General features: G+C 44.1%; 1 protein-coding gene across 6 annotated transcripts in view; it reads right to left on the bottom strand.

Moving 5' to 3' along the window:
• LOC135935259 (synaptogenesis protein syg-2-like) overlaps positions 1-27,444 on the bottom strand; it is a 73,009-nt gene that overhangs the window by 13,768 nt on the left and 31,797 nt on the right. For all 6 annotated transcript variants that reach the window (XM_065477467.1, XM_065477458.1, XM_065477492.1 and 3 more), the window contains 7 exons: positions 25,432-25,542; positions 23,813-24,019; positions 21,669-21,820; positions 17,654-17,798; positions 17,026-17,156; positions 6,607-6,766; positions 4,422-4,715 (listed from right to left, as the gene is read on the bottom strand). In XM_065477467.1, the coding sequence (XP_065333539.1) occupies positions 4,422-4,715; positions 6,607-6,766; positions 17,026-17,156; positions 17,654-17,798; positions 21,669-21,820; positions 23,813-24,019; positions 25,432-25,542 (1,200 nt within the window). The remainder of the gene's footprint in view (positions 1-4,421; positions 4,716-6,606; positions 6,767-17,025; positions 17,157-17,653; positions 17,799-21,668; positions 21,821-23,812; positions 24,020-25,431; positions 25,543-27,444) is intronic.

The following is a 27,444-nucleotide window of genomic DNA, read 5'->3' as shown; positions in this document are numbered from 1 at the left end:
ACATGCGCATTTGTTCCAAGGAGCAAAAGCATTGAATTTTTGGAAACGCTCCAAAGACTTGTGTAATCCGAGAATATGTTTTCCAAAAGGCACGAGCATGAGCTGCCAACACAAACAGTAACGAACCCAGTTGCCTTTTGATGTTGGTGCATAAAAATATTTGCCATCCATAATCCGAAAAAACGCTAGAGGGTGAAAGTGGATTTCGCTGCAGGCTGGCTTGAAAAAAAACATTGTTTAACCGCAAATATATTTATGATGCGGTACAATTTCGAAACGTGCGTGACAGTTTGGAATTTATTCGCGTATATAGCACTACGAAATTCCGTTTATAATTTTGGGAGGTATGCCACCTCTCGCTAATTGCTAGTTTGAACCCTTGTAGCATGCGTGATTTGGCCTAATGAGACATACATGCATAGCGTTTCAATTAAAGGGCTCGGAAGGGATGACGAAAAATTTCGGGGGTGTGGGTTTTTTGAGCATAGCAGCAGCAGCACTTAAATTAAAAGCGATGCCTTTTTCTATTACTTTGGATCTGTAGCGGTACAACAGCGTGGTCCTGCTTTTTGTTGGGAGCCATCAATTGTCGGCGGTTTGAATTTTGCATCATTATTTAACAGCAGAAAGATGATTTTAAACTAAGAATTCAGTTTTCGTCCGTCAGCCACACGGTGCTGGCGTGATTTGTTTAATTGTGCAGAACCCGATTCAAAGGGGTGAGTCCAACAGTCAGTTAGCAAAAAAAATTTGTAACTCATTATTGAAAAACAATTCAGTTCTTGTACTTGATTAAGTATCCGATCGGATTGCTACTGTACCTAATACACCAATCAAATTCTCCATATGATTTAATCGGTCTTCATCATTTCAACCCCCTTCAATTCCCCGAACATCTTTGACAAAATAGTTGATCTGCTGATCCACAATAAAATTGCCTTGAATCTAAAATAGAGCAAGTAGCACTCTCTTTTTATTATTAGTCTAAATTCAAAGTTAAACTGATGAAAATCATGCCGTCCAAGTTTTTTGATCAACACAAATTATTCTTTAACTAAAAATATCACTGCTCATTTAATATGAACTCCATTTCCATTACTGAAAATTAAAACATTGATATTTTTGCGTTTTGAACTAAAGATTAGAATGAAAAGTATTGATTGGACAAGAATCTCCGAAAAGCAAATATCATTCTTGCGATTTTTCCAAAAGACAATTTTAATGCACCTTCAGGGGGTCTTTAGCGTGGAAAGGACGGAGATTAAACAAAATGAATTCATTCACAGAAAAATGTGGGAAATCATCCGCTCTGAGAACGACAATGGCAGGCCCAAGGGCAGAATATGGATGCGTTGGACTGGTAGGAAGGCACCATGCTGCGGCACGGATAGCGACTAATCTTTAGGAGAAAATGAGACTAGGAGAGCTGCTGCTTTTTCCTTCTCCGTCTAGCTCTTTGATGAATTTTCATGCACCGACCGCTCGATCCTGCATTTGACAGTCACGTGGGCGAAATTACTATAGACCCAGGAGCGGCGGGGGCGAGGCGGCGCCGAAAATCAATTACTGCTGTCTCATGAGATACATATTTATATTATGAAAAAAATGTGTCAGTTAGGGTTATTTCGACGTTAATCTGATTTTATAATCGATATTTATGACAAAAGGCTGTTTGATGATAAACGCGTTAGTTGCGCGCGTGTTTCGCGATTAATCGCACGCGGCATGTCGAATTTTGGAGCCGGTAAAATTTACCAAACTGCTCACTAATGTATTTACCGGTGCCACAAAAAATTAAATTGCAGCGTTTGTACAGTGCAAAATTAGCCGAGCACAAAGTGAAAATAATCGCGTAATGGCAACCACCTCTCTATTCGAGATTACATTTACATGTTTGGAGTAATTGGAAAGAACACACTGGCATAGTTGAAAAATTGGTTTTGCGATTTAGCTTTTTGAACGAATCCTTTTTACCTGCGCTGCGAGCAACAAACGGTCGTGATTTGGGGTTGTAATTTGCCATTCATGCTATGCAACAGGAAGTACTTTCATGTATTTTGAATTTCAGAATGGTGTAGTATTGAATTCAATGAAATGAATGCTTTCACAAGATCCGGCGCAACCATTTTGCACATTTGGTGAACGTGTCAGCAAGTGATCATCGTCGGGACTGTCTGCGTTTATTGGAATCTTAATATGATTGATGCCGTGGATCTTGCCGCTATCATCCAGACAAAATGGAAGTGCTCTCGTCCATTTATCAACAGCGGAAAAAAGCCCAACTCTTCTGAGTGGTTTTTGCGCCATTTAAGCAGCTTCAATAAAGAAGGAAAGACGCCAGAGAGGAAGTTTTTCAATTTATCGCTTTTAGTATTTTCTCCACGTATCGATTTAAATAAAAATCCATCGACTTCAAAGGAAAATCAAAGAAAAACCAGGCATTCCAGTGCAGCTGATCAGAGAGTATGTAGAGTGCACTTCTCTGTTCCATCGACGAGTTTTTCCGCATGATGTACCTGCATGAAACTGCATTCCATATGCCTTTGTTCACTCGCAGATTGAAATCCAGCATTCCGTACAGAATTTTATCTTTTGTCAGCTCTCATGTTGAATTCCGCTCATTTGAATCGGGTTGGAAATGTGGTTGGAAATCGTCAAAAAGGCAGGAAGCGTTCGTTTACAAAACACCATTATATTCCCAATTGGAACGATTTATTGCATTGACGGCGCAATTTGTATCCGGCGTGTGCTCGTACACGTGATTCAAATACTTCGCAGCAGCAGTAGCAGCAACGTTCCTCTGTCTGTCACTCTCTTTCGCGTTTTGAAAAAAACGAAGAGACTTTTCGCCCTGTGTATGTGCCGTGTTGGCTGTTTGGCACACACACAAAAAAGCAGCGGCGGCCTGACAAGCCCGGCGGTCGCGCTCGCTCTCTATAAATTTCATCAACAATCATTTGACAAAAAACGCGCCTGACCTACATTCCTGATTTCAGCGCGGCACCGCAGCAACAGCCAGCGGAAAAAGGAATCGACCAATAATTTTAAATGCCGACTGTTGCGCCGCGCGAGCGAATAGATGCGCTGACGCAAACTAAGCGGGCCAATTCATCAAATCGCCGCTCGTTTTGTTTCGTCGTTAGCTGCAGAAAGAGAAGTCGGGGAGAAAAACTCGCAAGCATAAATAAACTCACTCGGGAGGGCAACAAAAAGCAGCGGCAGCAGCTTCACAGGCACACAGCGCCCGCCGCTTTCATTCGCAAGAGTCAACTTATCTCATTATTTCCACTGAAAGGGGACTTTATTTGAAAGCAGCAGTAAAAAACTGCAAAGAGACAGAAAAGGGAGAATCTTGTCGTTGACGACGTCGCCGGCGGCTGTGCTGACAAGATCGCATGCCCGGAGCGCAATTTAAAAGGTCCCGGCCGCTTTTCAAAGAGTTATGTCAACGAAAATCACTTGTTAAAAGTTGCGAAGTCGCAGAAATGCGTGCAGACCGCAAGCTGAGCACTGAGGCTTACACGCTGCTGGCAACACGCGGCTGTTGTGTGTGCGTGTTCATATTAGCGCACTGACAGGGAGACGCGCGGAGTCGAATTTCGACTGACTGTGATACGTCGACTTAATCCCCGCACTAGCAACGGCGCTGATCTGTCGAAATTGAAAAGGGCGACGCGTCTTTTTTGTCGTGCTTGCTCTTAAATCCTCAGGTTTCTGGTTTGAACTCCGGGTAAAATTAGATAAAGTTCGCTTCTGGATACGATTTTTCCTGTAAGCGTCTTTGCAAAAAGGGCGCTATCATTTGACTTCGGAAATTCAGTCGATCTCTCGATTAACTTTTAGCCCTGTATGTGGCAACTAATTTGTACAAATAATGAAATCTTGATTTAAGAAATATCGTCATCGAACTGAAAGTTTTGAAATATTTTGTACCAATAAAAGCGACTAAATAGTTTAAATGCTATTAATAAAGGATATAATTGTAAAAGAGCATTTCGTTTTCAAAAATGATTCAAACTTTTCATAAAAATACATTATTTGCCTTTCATAGTAATTTTCGCCCACCGAAGAGCTCGATAAAATGTATTTTTCTAGATACATTGGCTAAATTATTAGTTGAATTAAAAACAGTGATTAAAATTTTCTCTGAATACATTTTACCCTACCATGTATTTTAAAAGGTCAGATTTTTGCTGAAAAGTACAAACACTTTCAATTCTTAAAATAAAAATAAGTATAACAATAATAATATTTGTTCAAAACGGTAGGTTAATTGATTTCCACTTAATGTAACAAACGCACTATTGAATATATCTATCATCAAAACATGTCATTCACAACCATACAAAGTGAAAAGCGCTCGCGGATTTCGGCACCGCGCGCCTCTCGCAAAGGTCAAAGCGTTATCCATATTTACATACCTGCGGCGATGATGTGGAATACGCACGGCTCCTGCTGCAGTCCGGCCGTATTAGAAGCCGAACACATAACCGTGCCATAATCCATCTCGGTAATTGGCTTATAAGTGAGGTTCGATTCGTAGGCGCCCGTTTGGAAGTTGACTTTGGGAACGTCGAATGTTTCGGCCGTGTTGTTGAAGCTCCACTTGAAGGTCTCCGGGGGCGGGTAGGCCTGAACCTCGCACACGACGTTGACGTGCTCGTTGCGTGCCACGCCGTACACCCGCTTCTGCTCCACCTTGCAGATCGGCTTGTCTGTGGGTGGTGGCACACGGTGGGTGGGTGGGTTAGTGAGTGGCGGAGGAGAGAACGCACACTTTTAATTAAAGGCACAGACCCGAAATGATTTACCGACTAATTAACGAATAATTGAGTGAGCCAGCCGGCTTCGTTCGTTCCACTGCCGTTTAAATCAGGCAACACGACGCCCGCCCGCAAACACTACTCTCTCAACCTGCGCGCACCCGCTCAGCCCGAATATTTGTCGGTCAAAATTAGAGAGCGCCAACATTCTTGCCGCCACTTGACCTGTGTGTATGGATTAAATTTTAATGGGGGCTGCCGCCGGTAATTCAATTTTCTGGTGAAATTGGAATTCTGCCCGCTCAGGTGGCTGTATCATTGATTTTTGCGTGAGATTGGAATTTCGTGCTCAACAACAGGAAATATTTTCCTCGTTTAGCGGCGGGGCAATTATAGCAGACTCTAATAGCACGAGTTTGATATAGGCAACCTGCGCAGCATAAACACCATCCCGGTTGCCTACTTAAAAATTATGAAAGCTTCTGATATGGGGGAGGCAGCTGCTGGATTTAAATTTAATATTTTTATTACTCCCCTAACTAAAAACAAGACCGTAGTTGGAAAAATTCCGTCAAAAGATGAAAATCTTAATTGCAAGGTTGAGGCTAGAGATTTCATGATTTTTAATTGAATTGCATTCAAAGTATAGTGAATCTATAATTATTATATTAAATTGCATCATCGGCGTACTAAAATATGTACAAATGTACTAAATCCAACATTCTAAACTAATAAGTATTCATAAATAATAGATTAAAAACTGGCTTCACTTCAAAATAAAATCAATATACTCCAGCAGCAGCAGTTTTTCAGAAAAGTAGCTGCTACGTTCGTGTGCTTTTCAAACAGTGATCTCATCGTCTCCCAACTACAACTCTTTTATATATTACATTACGATTCTTATCAGAAATTTCCCTGAAATAAGGCGTAACGTTTTGGACAGATCTCAACGAGAGAGGAATCAAAATCAGCAATAAATTTTCTGGAAATTTACCCATATTGAGTTTAATTCCTAGCCTCGTCCTTTGTTGTTTGTTGCAAATAAACAACTCGATCGACTGCGCAAATACATTTCTAATGCTTCGATGTATCAAATGAGGTTTTGTTGCTTTTGGTGGATACCATTATTTAACAAATAGGAAAGTTCAAGCCTCTATGTACTTGTTTGCAGTGACATTGGTCAAAATGTTGAAAAAAGACAATTCATACGCTAAAATTATGTTTGATACTACGTAATAACGATCAATAATTATTTGCATAATGGGCTTCCATAAGTAGTTGTTGAAACAATCGGCAAACCCTCAGCTCCACAATGCTCAGTAATCAAAAGATGACAGAGCTGAAATAATTAACACTCAACTTTGCCAATTTTTTCGTAAATCGATAGAGCAATTTTTATTCTTGTCCAAGAAATTTGTCCAACGGCGATGGTGAATTTTTCTAGGAAATTTCTTGTTGTGAAATAAAATAAGATTTTATGTTAGGGAGACAGATATTTTTGAAAAGTACCAAAAAACTTTGAAGCTACTTTTCCGATAATTTGTACCGAAGCTTTATTCTCAAGCATAATTTTCAGAATGGTTTAGGCAGAACTAATTTTGCATTTAATTAAGAAAATATTGTTAAGGGGAAAATAAATTTTTTTTGTGGAAACCGCACTACCTGGTTGTTTTTATCCAGCAAACTCGACTCGAATATTGACAGCTGATAAAATGACATACACGGCTGACAGCGACCCCTGGACCAATTATGATCCGGGCAAAGCGAGCCGGTAGTGAGAGTAGATTGGCGCGGTTCCCCCCGGTTAAATATGCATGCATACGCGCGCTGTATCTATACTCACACATGACGCGCAGCTCGACCGCGTTGCTCTCGCCGTCGCCCTCGATGTTGCTCGCCGTGCATGTGTAATTTCCTGCCTGCTGCTTTTTCACCCCCTGCAGAGCCAGATCTCCGTTGCTCATTATAACGCCGCTCTTTTGGTTGTGCAGCACCACTTGACCCTGTTTGGCAACACCAAGAAAAACTTACTTTAATTTAGCGGCCCTCGCTCGGCGAACAGACAACACACGCATACACACTCTCACAACCTAGCCAGCCTGAAAAGCAGAAACAAACAAACCAACAACTCGAGAGAGGCAGAGAGAAAGCTGGAACACTTTATGACCGGCCTGCTTTTGTATATGTATGTTTAAGAAACGCAAAAAAACATCACGGTGCCTATGCCCAACTCTTGTCGAGTGCAAAAGGGACCGAGGTTGCTTTGCCTCGCGGTGAATGGCAATTGCTGTTATTACAATAAATGCTGGCGCGGACGGAACATGTGCCAGAATTCTCTGGGCCACTCTGCATGACGCCGACAGGGTCGCCCTCAACGCTTAAAAACTTTTTGTCCGCAACTTAGAATGGGCTCGTAAAATACTTTCCCTCGTCTTGCGCAAAACAGGAAAAATATGCACCATAAAAAGTTCATGCATACCCATAAATTTGTTAACTGTATACCGTCCGTTCGCTCGATCGATGCCTAATTGAATTTGATATAAATTAATTGTTTAGTTCCATCAGAGTATTAAACTTGGGGGTTTAAACGCTTTCATGGGTTTTACCGCAAAACGACTGCTCACAGAGCAGCCAGAAAACGCGTGGTTCGATTTGAGGCGAACAAAGGTGGCCGGTTGCGGCCGAGCAGCGAGCCAGCTAGCCGCCTGCCCGCCCGTTCATTTCGATCCGCTCGCTCAATTTTGTTGTGTAGCCTTTGTACACTTGACAACCGCAGCGTTCTTTACTTCGCTCTTCATGTTGCGCAAACAAATTATGTGAGCTGCAGTTCGCTTTGATGGACTTCATTAGTCGGGCCACTCCGAATTCGTGCGGTGGGTCGTATATGGACGTACGCGCGTCGTCTAATTGAGAAATAAACCGGTTCGTTCCACGTTTATTACGTGCTAATCCGTAGCTCTCGGCACGGCCGGCCTGCTAACAAGTTTTCCTTCATATATACGTGGAAGACCGTTCGTCATCTCTCACTTTGGCTCTCGGATAATTAATGCACGCGGCTCGACATTATGACCTGACGGCACAGCATCATTTGCATTTTCTTCCAGGCGTAGAATAACTCTCGTTATTAATAACCCAACACGGCGTTTCTCACAAACACTAAAAAATTAATCGCAATGAGATGCGAAATGTAATTAAGATTAGCATACATATTAAGACCCCCATATACTAATTTGAAAGTGTTTCCCCAGCAACATCCCACGTTAAGGCATTTCTCTGACGTGATTTTATTTTACCAGTTCCAACAGGAATGAAATTAAGTAGCAATTTTTGTAATTGTGAAGACAAATTATATTATTGAACACAAATATAATTGGTAATTCGAAAGTTCAGCTCTATTTCATATCCTTCACAAAGTAAGGAGGAGGATATGTTTGTTTATTTACAGCTCATACATACTACGTGAAACGTGGCACAAGCAGTTCAAAGAAAATTGATCGATTTTCGTACGTTAAATAAATGTTTGAAACTTTTCCCGATATACGAACACAGAGTAGCTAAAATGCCAGCTGAGCAATTTCTGCTGTTAAAAGCTTCTTGGAATTTTACAAGGCAAACCGCAAGAAGTAATTAAAGCCTTGCACCAGCTCGAATTTTGCGGTAGTCGACATTCAAGGTCTCTGCAGTTTGAACCCCAGCCCGAGTGCGAATTCACATCAAAACCCCCTGGTGTACTGCAGCTAAAGTTCTTTTGGCTGTTTTTAAGTATATATAAACAATATTTAATCTAAGTGTAAACGCGTATAAAAGTCAGTTAATTGAGTCTGAAGGCAGAAATCTGAGAACAACTCACTTTGCCTGACGTTAATTAGAGATAAAAGGGTGGAGATGTAAACAAAACCGCAGAAACTCACCCGTGGCATGAAAAGCCTCAAGCAGGCGGAGCCTCTTGAGTTTTAAGAATTTCAACCACCGCAGTTAAATTTGGGTGGACCGAACTGAATTCCACGGGCTGGTTGAAAATTTAAAATTCCTGATTTATTCAGGCGTCGAGAGGAGTCTCAACAAGTCGCTACATTTTTTATGCACCTCAAAGAACACACAAAGCGAAGAAAATTGCCAAGAACGAGAGGGGGAAACTTGGCTCTCAAAGTAGAATTTATCATTCCCTTTGTGTTTGTTTACGGCCCGTACTTGAGGGAGTCTCGCAAACACACGTTTGTGTTTTAATTATTCGCGCTCGTTTGTTTCTGCCGGTGATGCAGCACGAGTATTAATTAGAAAATGAGACAGCAAACGAACGAACGAACGAACGGAACAGAGCAGCAAGCGACTTGCTGCCTTCGCTATGCTACTAATATTGCACTCGACAAACAGCAGGCTGGCAGAAAGGCAGGCGGCGCGGCAGCGGCGGCGGCAGGCAGGCAGACAAAACAAATTTCCCTCGCTCTCGCATCCACTTGTTATTTTCGAGTAACTCGAGCAAAAAAGGAGGCAGGCGGCTGCGGCAGCTAAAATGTCTCATCGATCTCTGTCTGCGCCACTATACGTCTAAATTTGAAGTTTTCACAAACAGTTTTTCATCGGCGGCCCGCGGCGTGGCGGAGGCGAATTTGTATTCCCAAAGAGGGCTGTGTGCAAAATGCGCACACAAATTTTATGACTTAATACTCGCGAGCTCCATTGTTATTAAATTTCGCACGCACGCTGGAGACAAGCGAGCGAGCGGTAAGAAAGCCGCTTTCGCTTCGACGACGACGTTGTTTCCCTGCATACATACACGCACTCGCTCGCTCCCATTCGCACGTCCTCCGCAATCGCAGCGATCCATCACTGGTGTAAACAAATGGAATGATTAATTGAATAGGCGGCAGACTGACGGAGGCAGCGCACGCGGTCTTGTCTTTTTTAATTAATTTATGTGGAATATAAAAACAGCGAGTGAAGTGCGAGTGCGAGGAGGCGGTTCCTTTATAAACACCAGAATGTGGCCGGGGACGTGAAAAATGGTCGGAACCGTTCCGACAAAAGCCGGTTGATTGGTTAAGCTGCTGGCAAAATCGAACTCGGCAACTCTCACCGGATTTTAAAAGAGTGCGGCTTGAGGAAAACGCTAGAGCTAACTGGATTTGACTCTCAAGTGGAAGCGGGTGGTGATCGACGCCGAAATTTCGCTCGCTAGTTTGAGCAAATCCTGCGAAACTCGACGTGTGCAGGTCGGCGCCTAAACGTGACAAGTGCTAAAGCGAGGAGCGAAAACAGTTTTTGCCGCAGGGCCGCTTTTTCACGTCCCCCTGAGTGCGACTACGGCTCTCTCACTTTGTCTGGCCGGGCTCGTTCACAGCGGCGGCGGTAGCGATTCAGCGGGGCGGGAAATAATGCACAACAATAACTTATAATTAATATGACAGGGGAGACAATAACAGCACAAAAAGATTAAGTGGATTCAGGCAGCGCTCGCTCGCTCGCTTGCCCAGTTCAGGGGAGAAGGAACGACGCGCACGGCAGCGCAGGCAGGGTTATATTGAAAAGGGGCACCCGACGAAGACTGTATTACGGCGGAGCGGCCGAGTAAGCACTCTGCGAGCCCGCTGCCGCGACGACAAGTCCGTTTTATAAATGGCTGCGTGTGTAATCAAGACGCGGCGGCACGGTGGCGGCGGCTGTGTGTGCACTAATAGAAAAGGTGTGCACCAGCAGCAGCCGCCGAGAGGGAGCAGTGCAAATAATATATTTGCCTGCATTACTACTTGTGAAAGCGGGGTCGCTCGTTCCGGGGGTTGCTAGTCTCGCTTTCTCGGGGCCAAATCTTTCAACTCTCGAGGTCTAATGGGGTGGGCGGGCGGCTTGTTACATGGACGCAGCACGAATATTAAAGAGATTAATGAGCTGTATGAAGGGGCGAGGTTGATATAGACAGGAGTTTGGCAAAACGTAACCAGCCCAAGAGAGAGAGAGAGAGAGAGAGAGAGCACGCCCGCCCGCCCGCCGGCTCGCCCGCCGTGATATATGAAAGGAAAATTCAATATTCTTTGCCTGCCAGCCGGAGCACAATGGAAGAGATACACGCGCGCCGACGGAGCGGGCGAACGGGCCTGCGACCGGGCCGCAAGGAGCTTAATGTGTAGATGAGAGTAAAGAAAGATGAGAAATGTATTCTCGGGTAGCTGGTGCTCTCAAACGAAAATGAACCATCATCAATTCACCATAAGTACACGCGCGCGGAAAGCGGCCGACCGGCCCGAGAGCAAGCGAGCAGCCACCCCCGCGCGCCGGATCCTTCTGCAAGGGAAATCGGAACTAATAAATATTCACGGCGCTAAAAACCGCTTCTGCATAACAATTATGTAAGCCGTAGGGTTGCCAGATTCTCTCACCATCGGCCTGGAAAATGTTCCTTTTAGGCGTTTGCAAACATCTCTTTTCCATGCTACAAAAACGGTTGTTTGAGGAAAATGTCGAGGAAAATGTTAACAAATCCCTTTTAACGAGAATTCAACCTCAGGAGGCTGCCTAGCTTTGTGCCCTCTTGTGCATCGCAAAGTCTCTTGGATAGAGTAACAGCTACAACAGTCGATGCTTTCAACAAACAACGTTCATTAAACGCACTCAAATTGTGTTGTTCTAATGGCTTATTAGCCTCTCCATTTAATATATACACTTATAACTCGCTCGGGATTGTGCAATCAATGCGATTCATCAGTGTAGAAAAGCTCCAATCGACCTACTTTATAGACAGTTGCATGTTTAATGACCTGCAACATGAACCTTAAAAATAACAGGACGCACTATAATATTCAGATGCAGCAAAAACTCGATATTACGTCTTGACGCGAAATGATTAATTGTGCGGTGACACACCAGACACACTACGAGGAATGCGAAAGAGCGACGAGGCAACCTGATTAGCTGCAAAAGGCAAATTAATGTCTTACTTCCTGCTCTGCGGGCGCTTACAAAACGTTAAACTCGTACGTCATGTTGCGCAGTCGAAAAATTAGCGCATATCCTGATCATTAAGGAAGAGCAAATCAATGTCGCCTCATTAAGCCACAACTACCCCGCAATTTCCAACATAAACCTTGGGTTTGAAACGCAAATATGAAAGAAATATACACAGGAAACCCAGAAATTAAGAAATGACTACATATACCCTTCGCAGAGTTGACTGTTAAGGAAAGGCGGCAGTAAGTGAAATTTTCTTCGTTTGTATAGCAGCTGTTTCGGCCCTTTATCAGCAGTACTTCAACTTCAAAACAAAGAATCAACCGCAAAAAATGTTGGATCAATGAATGATCGTTGAAATAATGAAATTCTTCTTCTTCTTTCAACATGAAATATCAAGAAAAAATTCCGTGTTCCCTCCCGACGGCCCTAATCTAAGAAGCAAATTGCCTTAATTTTCCCTCCCCAAACACGAATTTAGTTTAGAAAGAGGATAGTAAAATTAATGTGAAGTACGAGATCGTGTAATTTAAATTTATTTTTCCCAAAGCTTCAAACATATCTACAAATCACCTTCGTTCAGAATATTTCGTAATATACCTCACTCAGTTTTCAACCTCGGAAAGAAAGGTATAGGCTCCGATTAAGCAGCTCACTGCAGGGACACAGCTGTGCGGGGTGCGGCAGTATTTTGGTTTGCAAATAATAGCTGGCAACCCTATCAGCCCAACCTGCGGCGTCTGAGAGTGTGATCCGTGCCTGTTCAGCGCGCGCTAAGCGATTTCGGCTGATGTGCCGGCGGGGCGCGCGGCTGGTTTATTGAATGCCAATTTCGATGCAGAAAACGGCTCAATAACCTGCTGTTGCTTCATCGACTGACGCTGCAAATCTTTTCTGCCGCTTTTCTGCTCGCAATCATTGTGTACTGCCTGCCGCTCACTCGCTCTGTTGTTGGCAGCTGCAGCAGCGAGCGCTGGAGCGTGGCCGGAAAACAAAAAGTTAAGACGCAGGCGGGCGCGGGCACTTTTCATCATTCATTCCGGCAGCGTTCACCCCCCCGCGCGTGAGTCTCACCCACCCACCAACCCACCCCCCGTTGTCTTTTCCCCTATGGCCCTTTCGCGCTAAATAGTGGGCGATTATTCGCGGAAAAGCGCGGAACACGAGCGACGGCACAGGCACCGGGAATTTAATTACGAGACGCAGCTAATTAACTCAAAACAAACGAATTTTTCCTCGCGCACCGCTCTGGCAGCAACATAAATTATTATTCCTCGCTCTCCAGCTCTGCTTTCTGTCTTCACGAGCGTGTTTTAATTTGTTTCTCGTCCGGCAGTCGTGTCTGCTGTAAATCAAATCTGACAGCTTCCCAGCGCTCGATATACCTCAGCCAATTTGACATTTTTTTTCTCAGCCGACGAGACGCGGATCAATTGCACTTAAGTGGAGAAATATCTGTCGTAATGGCGGAATGGCATGTGCCGCTCGCTGACCTTCGTGACCGTTTGCGTTCGGAATTGTGCTTTTTGCCGCTGAAATAAAACATGCGGCTTTACACCACACATCTGAAAAGGTTTTCCCCTAAATTCAATATATCGTTTGCTCGGATTTGGCTTGTTCAAACGGACGAAAAGCGATTTTCCATGCTGCTATGGAATAAAAAAATAAACTCAGCGTTCTCATACTTCTTTCGCACGGTTTATGTAATGCTGTACGTGGCAATTGTTTCTCCCTAAAAAAGATTCAGCTTTCCAAGAAAATCTAAGCGTAGTTTGTTTTTGTTTTAATCTAATATTTAAAGGGATTTTCACTTTTCAGAGACCTACTACACATTTAATATAGGACACAGAATAAATGATGTGAAAGTACACACCAACGTACTGTTCAAATGAGTGAATGAAAAAGTTAATATGTCCAGCGAAAAATGTGACCATGGTATCATATGTGGGGTTTAAATAAAAAAAGATGCGATTGGTTTCGAGTGTTTGCAATTAATGACGAGTGCTGATTGACTTTTTGTCAAAAGCTCCGCCTGCCTGATTGCTTTTTGTAGCACGGAAAACTCAAATCAGAGCAAAATATTCGTATCAGATGTCAGCGGCCGGGAAACACATTCCACCAGTGCAGGAATGTCCACTCCACACCCACAAAATTATCCCCCCTTGCTATTGCCAAATTTCACACACGATCTGTATTTGATTCAGCCAAAGAATCAATAAGCATCGCGGCAAATTGCCTGTCACGCACCAAACGTGATTTAAAATGCAATCGCGATGCGGAATGGATGCACTCCAGAGCGAGAAACTCCATCTGATTAAGACAGAGCGTTCCATTAACTGCACAACTTTGCCACTCCAGGCAGGCGAGCGTGTACTTTCAATTACGTCGAAGGCAATTAGCTAGCCAGGCGTGCATAATTTAGCAGTAAACGATGCCTCGGTAGAGACGATCTGAGCAGCGAGCTGCTATTTTTTATTTAATATAAAATTCTCTGAATAATGCGCGAAAAAAGTAGAGGAGTACGTCGATGAGCCAGTCGCTAGAGTGCTGCGGAAAAGCTATTGAACGCGAGCAAGCAGCTGTCGAAAGGAGCAAATGCTATTACTTACAAAAGAAGCAGCAGCGTACGTTGAAGAAGAGCCGGCTGCCTTTTTATTGATTATTTATCGCATGCTTAAACTGTTTACTGAATTGAAAAAATGCAATTGAGTGTGCTTAAGGATAATATATCTGGGCGCCAACACAGCTGGATAAAATGCCGGCTCGGCACTCTGGCGCGCGCAACACGCATTCCACATGCAAATTGGCTGTTGGCAGAACAATCATTCCATCCCGTAGAGTAGAAAAATAGTTCTTTGCCGCTGCCGCTGATGGCAGTTTATAAATGTGTAAAGGGTGTGTGCATGCAGCCCGAGAGCGAACCGAGTGTAAATCGCATTTTGCTCTCGCGCTCTTTTCCATATGCATGAGTCTTAAGTCTGCCGCCTTGGCTGCTGCTGCTGCGAATTGAGTGAGAGCGAAGCAAAGAGTCTCGCGCCTCGCTGCGTGTGTATGTTATATAAATTTGCACTCGCGGGTGCGCTCGGCAAAATATTATGGTAACGGTAGCGAAAATTAACAGCCGATGTTCGCGCTGTGCAACTATATTAATAGGGCGCGGCGCCATGCCGGCAAAGTTTTGCATCAAACTTGCCTGATTTGTAACATTAATTACTAAATGAATAATTGATGTAGTGATGGCGTGCGCTACATGGCTGGATGGAAATCAGCAGCAATTTGATGAATTGTGCAGCGCTGCTGGATGTGGCGTTGACGGAGTTAAAATTCTGATTGGTTTGCATAGTTTCTCGATTAAATTTGCATCTTTCACTGAACTAATGAGGAAACGAGTGAAAAATGCAAACACAGCTGGGCAGTTTGCTGAACAGGGAAGTTAAAGTAACTGAACAAATTAAAAAAAAAATGAATAAAACATCACGTGGAAATTTTTGCAGAGATGGAATTGAATTTAAAACCTTATATACCATATATAATACCTTTTTGATAATGAAAATCTTATAATCAAACTCATTTGAATTAGCGTAAAACATTACAAAGCATAAATTCAAACATTTTCAACAATCGTGTTAATATCAGATTTCTCCGCAGATAATCCCTGCGTGGCATGAAATTTTGTTTTCAGGGCTATAAGTGGCCTTCTGACTGTATACAGTGCAAGTGAATTAAAATTGTTTTTCAAACGTTATGACCGCTCATCCAGAGTGAATTCTGCGCAAAGCAAAACCCCATTCCTTTTTTTAGTTTTCATGGAAAGCGTGCTAATTTTTAACATGCTTAGAGGAGCTAGTGTTTTGATATTACAAACATCACGCACGCAAGAGAAATTTCACCCAGTTCATAATCAGCGAATAATAAAGACAAAATGCTAAAACGTCATTCATGGTAATAAATAAGAGCCAGTTTATGCACCTGCTGATAATGATTGGAGTGTTATCGCCACGAAATTAACACACAGTACCCATTATGTTACGCGCGGCCCTAAAACTCGACAGCAATTGCGCGCACATACAATTAAAATCAGCCATTCCTTTGGTCACGATCCGGCCGTCACTGTGAACGAGTTTAACTTGCAATTCTTTGTTTACAGAGTCCAAACGCAATTTAGAGGCCGGCTTTGTTCTAATTAAGGAATTTTTAGTGCACGCCCCATTCATGTAATCAGAGTTTTGTGTGTGTTTCGTTGTGTGAGAGCAAGTGAATTTTTTTCATCGTGGTTATTCCGCTCTTTAGTTTGCATACAAATGGAAAAACTTCATGAAATCCCCACAAAGAACTTGGTGCACGCCTACAAACTGAATAAAAATGCCGCTCTCGTGTGCCAACGCCGAGCGGTGACATTAAAAATTTGCACCGCTAAAGCACAAACTCTCTCGCCGAAACACAAAAACGGCGCAAGTGGCCGTATGTCCGTTGCCGCCGCCGCCGCCGCCGCGGACGATTTCATCAGCAGCAGAGCGAGCAAGTGGTGAAAAATCGACGCGGAACAATGCAGTTATTCATTCATTCAGCCGGCGCTGGCGCATTTTTATTTCTCTAGGGGCTGGACGGTGGGTGGTGGTGGTGGTGGTGGTGGTGTGTGTGTGTGTGTGTGTGTGTGTGTGTGTGTGTGCTCCGCTGGGTGGATGGGTGGGTGGCTGTCCGGATGCGGGAATAAATTTTGCATGCATGCAGCCATCCAGGCAAGCTTTCAGAGTAATTAAAAATTCCCTAGCAGGCGGCGGTAATGTGCAACTCCCCAGTCAATTCCGGCGCTAACGCGTGGGTAATTCGAGAAGCTCGCAGGGGAGTGCGTCAAGAGCCTGAGTGACTAGAGCAATTCATTTGACACTGTATACACAATACGCGGGCGCGCGAGATCCAATCAGACCGTTCTCTCACTCGCCCGCTGCGAGTGAGGCCCTCAATCGGCCGAGTCCTTGATATATATATAACTGAGCAAGGTTGTTGAATGAACGCGGAGAGTCTGAAGGGCGGGCGGGCTGGCGGGAGGACGGGCGAGCGGGCGGAGGACTCATCCTCTCATCTGGTGGGCTATAAAGTATTCTTTTCATATCTTGTTTACCCCCGGGAGATACAACACAACAGTGAGTGGTGCACTTATAATTACGAAAGCAAGCGCTCTGCACCACCGGCAGGTCTTTATTTTCGCCCCCGCCTGCCAGCAGCCCGCCCAGCACGCGACACCTCCCTCTCTGCGCGCCGAGCCTTTCTTTTCACTCGCTCACATGCAGACAGTAGTATTAAAGGGTTAAATACGTACGTTATGCTTCCACACCACCTTGTAGGCAATTGGGTTGGCGTTGACTTTGCACTCGAAGTAGACGTCGTCGCCCTCCTCTATGTCCTCGGGGTTGAGGCTGCTGCCGAGCGACAGATTCACGATCGGCACATCTGCGGATGCAAACACGCATTTTCACGCGCGCCGAGGTTAGCTAGCTAGTCAATCGCCAACTTTTCGCATGATGGGGTGCGAAAGACAGCGAGCGAGAAAGCAAAGGGGAAAGAAAATCACTGGCTGGCGGCGGCGGCGGCAGCAGCAGAGGCGGCGGGCGAATTCCTCACTCGCCGGCGAAGTTTATATTGAAAGAATGCCGCCTGCTATTGCCGCCACCGCTTGTGCCGTCGATGCTTTTATGTGTATTGCTTGCTTGCTGCAGGAATTTATGTTTCGCGAAAATGACAAAAGTTGTTTTAGCCGAGCGGCGGCGGCTGCTGCTGCTGCTGTTGGTGCCACCGGGCCGGTGGTGAGCTACGACTTTATATATTTGACAGAAGCAACAACAGCAGCAGCCGCTCGTCGTCGGTATCGGAAACAGAAGAGAGAGAGAGAGAGAGAGAGAGAGAGAGAGATAGGAGGAGGAAGAGGAGGAAAAAGTTTGGCAACTTACAAAGAACATTTAATTTCCAAGTGTCTTCCTCGACCCCGGCCTGGACGCGGGGATTATCAGCACGACAAGTAATAGTTTTCTCGTGATCGATCATGGTCGGGGTGAACATGAGGGTGGAGGTTGTCATGTTGCCGTCCGCAGACACCTAATGAAAATATCCAGCACCGTTGTACACACAGACATTGAAGCAAACGGGGAGCACTAATAACAGAGATGCGCGGACACCTTTGTTGAAAGTTGGGGTGGGTATAAATTGAGAAAGCCTTTTGGACGTTTTTTTAATGTGTGTGTATATGTATATCACAGTTAAGTTATATAAGAAAAAGTAATATTCACCAGAGCGTCATTATTCCTTTTTTCTTTCGTTCTAAACAATTTGTTGATATCCTGGCATCTTCATGCCCTCCATGAAGATTAAATTAAACAATTCAGTGTAGCTTTACTTATTAAATCATGGCTTTATTTTATATGATAAAATCATTCGAGGCAATCGGGGAAACCATTCTTGATTAACAGCTGATTTTTATGTGTGACCTTAAGGGACTCTGTCACTAATTGAACATGGAAGGGAACCAACGTTGCCACATTTTTTATACTTAGAACCTCTGAGCTCAACAGATTCCAATAACACAACCTAGCGGATAAAAAGGGGCCGCGTTGGAGCTTGGGCCCAATGTGGCCATCTTTTCGCCTCCCCGTACCGAGGTTTTCTATTGAAACGCTTGACATTTGTCCCTTAAGCCGCTGGATAGGTGAGAAGGCAGCAATTGGCGTGTCGGCGCTGGTGCGCCTCCCAGCCCGTGGAGCTATTTGAGCATTTTGAGTAACTAAATGAACCACTTTTAGCCATCTCTGACATAGGGCAGCCCGTATTAGATCTCCGAAATGCTCAAATATCTCCCACTGCCTTGACAAGAGATCCATCCAGCGGTGTGTGTAACTTGAGAGGGAATTTCCCTTTCAGTGAATTATTAAATTATATTTTCCAATAATCAGAGAGTGCTCTCCACATCAAAAGATTTCAGAGTTTGGAGCTTATTAGCTCGGAAATTTATGTGAATTTTTTTAGCTCTTACCTTCTTTTAATATTATTTTAAGGACCAGACAGAAATAATTTAAAGGATCACGCAATTTCGATCCAATTACTATATCCGACACAAAAAAGAGGCTTTGGAAATTGTCTAGTCAATCAAAACGAGATCTGATTCATTTGGGCGAGACGTGCTTTTATCAGATATTCGTGAGAAGTGAAGGAGAATTGCACCATCCAATTTTCACGACTGAGCTAAAAGGATCGCAGTACTTGTTCCGTGGATGGGTGGCATTTTAATTCCGAAGGCAGTTGCCGGTGAGTCCAAATCAAATACCCATCCACAGGCTGAATTACTTACCACTCGAAACTAATGGCTCCAACCTACAATTGCGAGCGTAACAGTAGGCTTGGGACCGATTGACCTTTGGCGCCGCGCATCTCTATTGAAGGTGTCTAACAAACTTGTCCGTGCCAAGGCGACGGCCCAATAATAATACATCCGGCGAACACATTCGTTTTCGTTATTTCGCACTGAGAGAGAGAGAGCAGAGAGAAGCAGGGGGCGAGCACGCGGGGTGGCTGCTGCTGTCGGGGTATTATCGTTCGTGCTGTAGCTATCGCTGCTGCATGGTCTGCGGGGTTGTATGTGCCGCAGCACACCGCCGAGGCCATTTACTCATTTTATCATTAGCAATAAATCAGGAGCGAACGCGTAGCTTTTCACTCATGAATTTACACGTTTATTTTGTCCACGCATGCACTTTCCTGCGGTTGGGGCAGCGGGTGGCTGGGAGGGCCGCGCCAAGTAGCACACACATTCAACCGCACGCTGGTGGGAAAAAATAAGTGCAATAATACTCGGGCAAACTTTTCCCGATGGCTGCCGAAGAGAGAGAGAAGGGAAGCACGAGCAACTTTTATTGCATGATGGCATGACAATTTAGACTTTAATGAAAGCATTTGGGGCAGTCGTCGAATATGTTTGTGATTTTATTGCCCTTTGTCGGCATTTTACCCCGCGAGCGCCCGCGTTATTACACTTTGCGCGCGAGAGTTTAATGCAAATAACAGAGCAGAAAAGAGCACTTTTGCAGCGATATTCTCGCTGCGACGTGGATCGGCGGGCGCACACGGCTTTAAAATGAAAATATTCGCCACTTTCGGCTTTGGAAGTAGCATAAAAAGGCTTACAAGTGGCCTATAGAGCGCACTGAATATTGAGTGGGCCAAAAGCAACTTGTACAAAGTTAATAAAGATTGCGAGGGAATATTAATCGGCGAGCTCCTCGCGCTCGTCGGGATTCTTTTCGCGCAGATCAAAAGGGGCCACCGAACTTGAAATATTATGACGGGACGAGCGAGCGAGCGGGCAAAAGAGATGCTGCGCCGCTGCTTTTGCCTCCGCGCCCGCGAACGAAAATCCATTTCGTCTTCTCACACAAGACGGCGCATAGGGATGTGAAAAATGGGCTTTTCAATATTAAAAATCCTGCAAAATTGCAATATCCAGAGAGCGCGTTTAACTTGCAAAGCAGTGCATATTAAATGAAATGGAGAGATATTATTGAAAATCGATTCGTTGGCTCGTTTGGCTCTTTTAGGAGGGCCATTTGAATATTTATTGGTTATTTAAAAAAACGTCTTACTTAAAAATTTCTATTGCACTCTTCCACAACAAAGTCTGAGTGTGTAGAAAATCTTTACTCTCTTCTCATTATTTTGAACATTCGTGAAAATAATAAAAAAAAGTTTAACGCGAGGTGGCTTCTAACCAACTACCCACTTGTCCTATTACAAAAGTTGTTCGATCATTTGAGCATTTAGGAGCCACTACTTAGGACCGAAATCATTGTCGGAGAAGGCAGATAAAAGGGATAAACTCAAAACTCATAATTTCGAAATAAAACCAACTGTTTCGCACATCCCTGTTGCGGCGATGGCGAAGAAATAGCGGGGGAGCGCGCACTTGTTAGAATAAATTGCATTTTTTTTATCCCGCGGTGCTGATAAAATATCTGAGATAAAACCTCAGCCAACTAGAGAAGTAGAAGATGAGGAGGGGAAGGGGGAGGGAATGAGCGCGCGTGGAGAAGTGTCATCTTTTAACGAAGGAGGATTTTATTATCAGGGCTTATTTCCCGTGGCTTAGAGAGGACCCGGCGTCCTTAAGAGATGTGACCTTTTCACCCTCTCTCTCGCTCGCTCACTCGCAAGCAGTACATATGAACGGTTGGTCCTGGTCGGTCTGTGTGTGTGTGTGTGTGTCGGTCGATGGGCGAAAACCCCCTTCTTGAATCATATAACATCGACGAGCGGGCGGGCGAGCGAGCGAACCGAAGAGATAGAGAGAAAAGAGAGCGAGCGGGAAACAAGTTTTCAAGATGAGAGATAAGCTCGCAAATGGGATGTACCCTCTAAAAAATAATTGTGTCGACTGTTTCACACATGCGCCCTGTCAGGTCGCATCAAGTATCGGTCCCACCCACGCGCGTGGAACCCGGAGGCACGCAATTCCTCCGCTGCAAATGGAACGCTGCCAGCCTGCCTGGATGACTGGCTGGCTGGCTAGCACATCAAACCCCATCAAATTGACACGCGCGCACAATTCCAGCCCAGTAAAGTGCATCCAGAGTGTTTGCTGCGGGCAAATTAGTCCTAATACAGCTTAATTTCGTTAGTCCGTGCGCGTATGGATGGGGGGAATTTAATAAAGTTGCAAAATACACATAAATAACATGTGACACTCGACATTCTCTCTGCATACTAAATAAGCAGGCGGCGAGCAACAGCACGAGCGAGTGAGAGAGAGATGAGAAGAAGCTGCTGCTGCTCTCTCGCTCCCGACGGTGCTTAGCCCGTTATTAGCGAAGCACAAACATAATAATCTGCATACCCCTCTCTGCCTCAGTGCTCAGGCGGCGACCGTGCAAAAAGCGGGCTGAGGAAAACTTGCCGGCTATATTCATGTACCCCGACACATACCTTCTCGGTGTAATTTTCCAGTTTTTTGTTGTCCTTCCACCAGGAAATCTTGGTAGGAGGCCTGGAGCCGACCGACTCGCACACCAGCTCGTACTTCCTCTCGGCTGAGAGCGACTGACTGCTGCTCAGGATGCTGGCACTAATGGGTTTAACTATAACAGATACGCATACGTTTATTCCGACGGTGAACCGAGCCGCTCACGGCTGTTTGGATTAAATTTTATTCAGATATATAATGTGTTCCGCAATGTAAACACCGCGCACTTCTAGCAAACGAGCGAGCGAAAACGGTTGCCGGGGCAATCAAAAACGTTATTTTTAGTGGGCCCCTGCCAGCTAGGCTGCCTGCACAACACACTCAGCAACAATATTGTTTTTGCATATACATCTGTATGCGAGGCTCGTTCGGCGCTGTTTCGCTCGCTTGCCTGCTTTGCTCTCCGGGATGATACAAGACGGGCCCGAAACTGCCAAGGAAATGGGAAATCTGTTTGTAAGGCCCTTTTGCCGCCGCCGCCGTGCTGTGTGTGCGAGGGAGCAGTAATCAATTTCTGCGTGCTCGCTCGCTCTTCTCGCATTGTTTTCCCTTTGCCCCGCCGGTCCGTTGGTTCGGTCGGTCGGACAGATTCCGAGCCGGCCGTCTTGCTTGCATTCCTCATCGCGCGCGCAAAGGCTTATTTTTCGCCCACGCGCGCGCGGCCGGTGTCGCCCAGCAGCGCGTCGGGCGAGAATTGTATTGTGTCCGGCCAGCGGTCAGCGCGCACAACCCGACTGTTAATATCCTGAAGTGACTTTTCCAGTGGTTGAACCCTCTTTCTGCTATTGAGCCCAATAATCCTTTCAGAGTTCTTATGAGCCTCTCAGAAGGCACTCCGCCGCATCTTTACACACACGACCAAATTGCTTTTTAAAATTTATCTGCTTGGCTCCGAGGAATGTCGGCTTATGCTTGTGCAAACTGTTAATGATGCGTGCCGGAGCCAGCTGGAATTATAGGAACTCTGCGTTTGCATTTACTGAAAATGAATTTGCGAGGAACAATGGCAGACGAGGATTCAATTTATTCGTGGAGTTTGAAAACACGCATCGCTGCATTTTGTTCCAATCGTGGTATTCCAATCGCCAAAATTTTCCAGAATAAATAGGTTTTCATATGAGGCAATGATAAGAATGCATGGTTAGGAAATGATATAATCCTAAATCGAAAAATAGCTGGATAAAAAATCAACCAAGAATTTGTAATCGAAAATACAAAAACTTGTCCGACGTGAGTTACAAAACGCATGATTTATAACTCAAAGGAAATTAATAGACAATTAATTTTTATTTAATTTTAAGACACTGAACGTTGTCAAAACCGTTAACCTAATTTTCTGGAAAAGTATGATTTTACTCGTTTTGCTTGTCATTGTCATCACTGTAAATATATTTTTTGCGGTGAAGAGAGCTATGGAAAGTACTAGACTCAAGATTAATTGGCAAAAAATTACTATTGGAAAAGCAGGAGATTTCGCCAAACTTGACTTTTGTATAATTTTAAGAGCTGTATGTCTCAAAGTGCCATTCTAAAACAAGAATAATTTTTAGCGGAATTATTAAAACAAGCAATAAATGAAATAAAATTTGAATGCTAGCGTATATTCGTTAAAAGGGGGAAATAATGACAACATTTTATTTATTGCTATCGTAATTCAAAATTAACGACTTAATATACTCATTTGTTTAGTTTGTTGGTGTTTGTCTCCACCTAATTTTGGCACATCCATATTTCACCTTTTAATGAGATATAAATGTTCAACCTTTTGAAATGACGGCCTTTTCATTCATTGTTAAAGGAATCTCTCCCCAAATTCATTAACGCAGGCCCATATTTTCACCACGGGCGAGCAATCCAGAAAACAATGCGAGAAGAGCGGATTCTTGTTTTGACGTTGCGCATAAATTGTGTAGGAGCGTGACGCAAATTCGAGGGCTCAGTGGGAATGCACTCGAAATTAATTGGTTCCGCGGACTCTTCGGAATTCCGCCCACAGTTCGGGTTGGGCGCACAACAGGCCGAGAATAGGGAAGGAGCCGAGGCCGACCGTACCATAACCTGCGAGGAACGGAACAGCGCAGAGGCGGCCCAGGCAATATATACTCACAGTGCATTTCAAGGGAAACTTTGGCGAAGACGGGCTGACTGATGTTGTTATTGGAGGCTTTGCAGGTGTACGTTGCATGCAGATCCGCCCTTTCCAGCCTCCGCACGTAAAGCTGATTTTGTTTCACGTTGGGGAACGAGCTCTGGACGTCGATGGAGTCGACGAGATGATCGTCTCGCCACCATCTTAGAGTCGGCGTCGGTTTGCCTGCGAAAACACACAGCCGGTCCGTCCTCTTTTAATAAAATGAACGATCGCTGGCGCGCCGCACACGCAGCTTCCTAGGGCAAAAACTGTGTGTGTGTGTGTGTGTGTGTGTGTGTGTGTGTGTGCTGCGTGCGTATATAGAAGTGTAGACGCGCGGAAGGTGCCGCAATGGCTGCGAATAGCATCTGCTGCGGCAGACTTTAAGAAGAAGAGACCGGCGTCGCCCTCGGATTTGAATACCGAGGGCAGTCACGCTGGGTAAAAGACAAAAAGCGAGAGCGGAAAAAACCAGTCCTCCACTACACGGGTTTGATTGCAAAATCAATAAATTTGGCCATCTAATACGACGACCGAGAGCGACCATTCCTTTCATGAATTCACCCTCGACCACCACCACGCGCGTACATTTATGGAATAAAATATCAGCGCTGGCTTGCCAATGCATGCCGCGCGCCCCACAGCACAGGATTTTGAATACTAAAACTTGGAGGAAACTTAGCTTGCACTGCGCCGATCGGGTTTTATCTTATTTTGAACGGGCTAGATCTGAGATTCTGAATATTGTAATGAGTTTGGATTTGCGAGGGCTGGGGGAATCGCTCTTTTGCCTCCTTGCGACTTGTAAGATTGATTATTCGCAATGAGAGCTGGGAAAATTTTAAAGGGCATCTTGGAGGAATGATTTTCCGAAACGGGAGTTTAAATTATATTTTTGAAATACTGAATCCAACATCAAGAAGATTGACATGAAATTGAATGTGGTATATTTGAATCCGATGCCGATCGACAGTTTGGATCTCATTAATCATGTCAAAGACCCAGATGGTGAATTTTCACATTTTGAGGGAACGTTTTAAAAAGGGAAAGATAAGATATATTCAAAGATGCTACCGAATCTGGGGCAAAAGTTGAGTGTTCAAAAATAAAAAATGAATTCCATGCTGGGTATATTATTAAGATTTTGCGATATTATCAAGAAAAAAAATTAAAAATAATTGGGCTCAAATCAAGTTACTGCTATTTCTGCTATTTCTTCGTAGAAACTTAAGAAACTTGCTTGGAAACATAAAACAAATTTTTAGGTCATTTGAATTTTTAGCACAAGAAATGACACATTTAGCGTGTTAGTCATGTTGAATATTACTGGACAAAATGGCACGACCTCTTCGTACCAAATTAATGCGCGGCTCAAATATGCATGACAATTTGCTTGTCAGCAGCACCCAATCTTAATAGGAACCAAATGAGTTCATTAGGAAACTCGACCGCCGCATATTCACCGCAAGCTTTGTTAGTCGGGTTATCGAACCAGGAGGTGGAAGCGTGTGGCGGTGCCCACGCCTTGCCCCCCGTTCAATTATGCTGGAAAACAAGATTCCGTGCCGGAATCAATTAAACATGCGCCTACTCACCACCAGAGACGATGCAAGTGAGTTTCAGCTCTGCGCCCTCCTCGTACGGCCCGGCGACATTTTGCACTTCCTTTCCCCGCTCGTCGACAATGTTGGGTTTTTGGGGTGGAACTGCAAAGTTATTAATAATTGATGAGAGAGCAGCGTAGCGAGTTAGTTTGTCCAGCGACTGGCTGGCTAGCATGCAGCACGAGAGAGAGAGAGAGAGAGAGAGAGAGAGAGAGAGAGAGAGAGAGAGAGAGAGAGAGAGCAAATATCTTGCAGGCAGTGACCCTTGTCCGAAATCGCCGTGCTGAATTAACATCTGTATTCAAAGCATATTACCAGCCGGCCGGAGAGGGCGCAGCGGCCCCCGACTAAATACGCCGCACCATTGTATCTTGTACAACAATGAAAACTTCATCCCCCATTGTGATTAAATCGTGAGTTCCGCTCTTTCGCTAATGCCTAGACGGAATACGACCGCAGAAGTCTAATTATTTGATATTGTATCTCTCTCTCTCTCGCTCTCTCCTGCGCACCGTTCCCTGCTCTCTGTGGGTCGACGTGGGCAAAAATGACCGGAGCAATCCATTTTCTTATCTCTCAAGTGTGCGCCCGGCAAACATTTCATTCTACACCCTCGTCACCTGCATTGTTCGCGGGCCAAACTAGTCCATTGTTAGCTCGTATTGTGTGCCGAGTTCGTTTTCCCAACGGGAGCGTACACATACACGCGTTGAGACGGATCTGCTGGAGCGTGCCGCGCCAAGACGTGAGCATTGAGAAGTAGACCACCCGCCCAACTGCACCTCACGTGTACCTCCATTTCGAATGCACAATTTTTTCAAGCCAGATATATAAAGGAAAGGCACTTTTACTACCTCGATGATTTAAGCGTATAGCGTGAAAGGAGTAATTTATTAATCCGAGGGCAAGATTTTTATTTCCATGCTATAGTTGGTAATCTTCTCATTTGCGTATGATTAGAGATTGCCTCTTCAGATCTGCATTAATGAGGGACTAAATTAGTTTCACTAATTCACTCTTGAAGTCAATGATCCCCGGAGACGATTCTACGGAGGAAACTTGCCGCAAGGCTTATGTAAATTTGATGATTGAAGTTGAATACCACCAATGCCTCCTTTCACTTGAAATTTGATCAGCGCTGTTGGAGGCTTACGTGTCGAGCATAAATTATGCAACCTGTGCAACAGCCGTGTCTATATTACACGAAAATGTACACGTAAGTTTTGCTGGCTGTTTTTAACCTTGAAACCTTTCATGTTTTGAAGGTCTTAAGGCTGTGAAATTTAGACGTTTGATACCTTTCTTGCCTCCCACTTGCTAAGAGGACATAATTTCAATTCAAAATTATCTGAGTCGTATATATTCGTTCTACCACTGATCAGGTCTTATATTTACTTATTGGCGCTAAAATGAAAAACGATTCAACCATTTTTTTTAATTCACGACTTAATCTTGAAATTATTTAAATTTTCTTGAATTGGCATTAAAGAAATGTCTTATAGATGTATATTTTAATATAAAAGATAATAATATATAACATTTTTATACATTCTCAGTAAAGGAGAAATAATATCGATGACAAGAAAAGGAAAATCAGTTGATTATTAAAATTTTTAGCTGGGATAAAGTGATTAAAAATTAAGTTTCAATGCTTTTAAATCATAATATTTCTTCTTTATTTGAGTGTATTTTTCCTTTCAAAAGTAAAAAAAACATTTGAAATCGAAGCAATTTTTTTACGAGTATTACAGTTAAGTTATGAAATTCGCATAGAATTAGGCTCTAAAAGTTTAAATCTAAAAATTCATCTCAATCGTTTAAAACTTAAAATCTCATGTTTCTCCAAAGAAATCCAGTTGAATATAACGATGGAAAAACTGTCTTAATTTCACAGCACTATAATTCAACAATTGAAAATGGTATTAGAAAACGGCTGAAAAATAATTATGTTTACGATCTGTTTTATTTTACGATTCAATACGTCCGTTGCTGCCTTCCCCACGA

This window comes from Cloeon dipterum, chromosome 1, assembly GCF_949628265.1.
Source record: "Cloeon dipterum chromosome 1, ieCloDipt1.1, whole genome shotgun sequence".
Classification (NCBI taxonomy): domain Eukaryota; kingdom Metazoa; phylum Arthropoda; class Insecta; order Ephemeroptera; family Baetidae; genus Cloeon; species Cloeon dipterum.
Note: the sequence above shows the minus strand (reverse complement) of the source record. Positions and strands in the feature narration are given on the sequence as shown.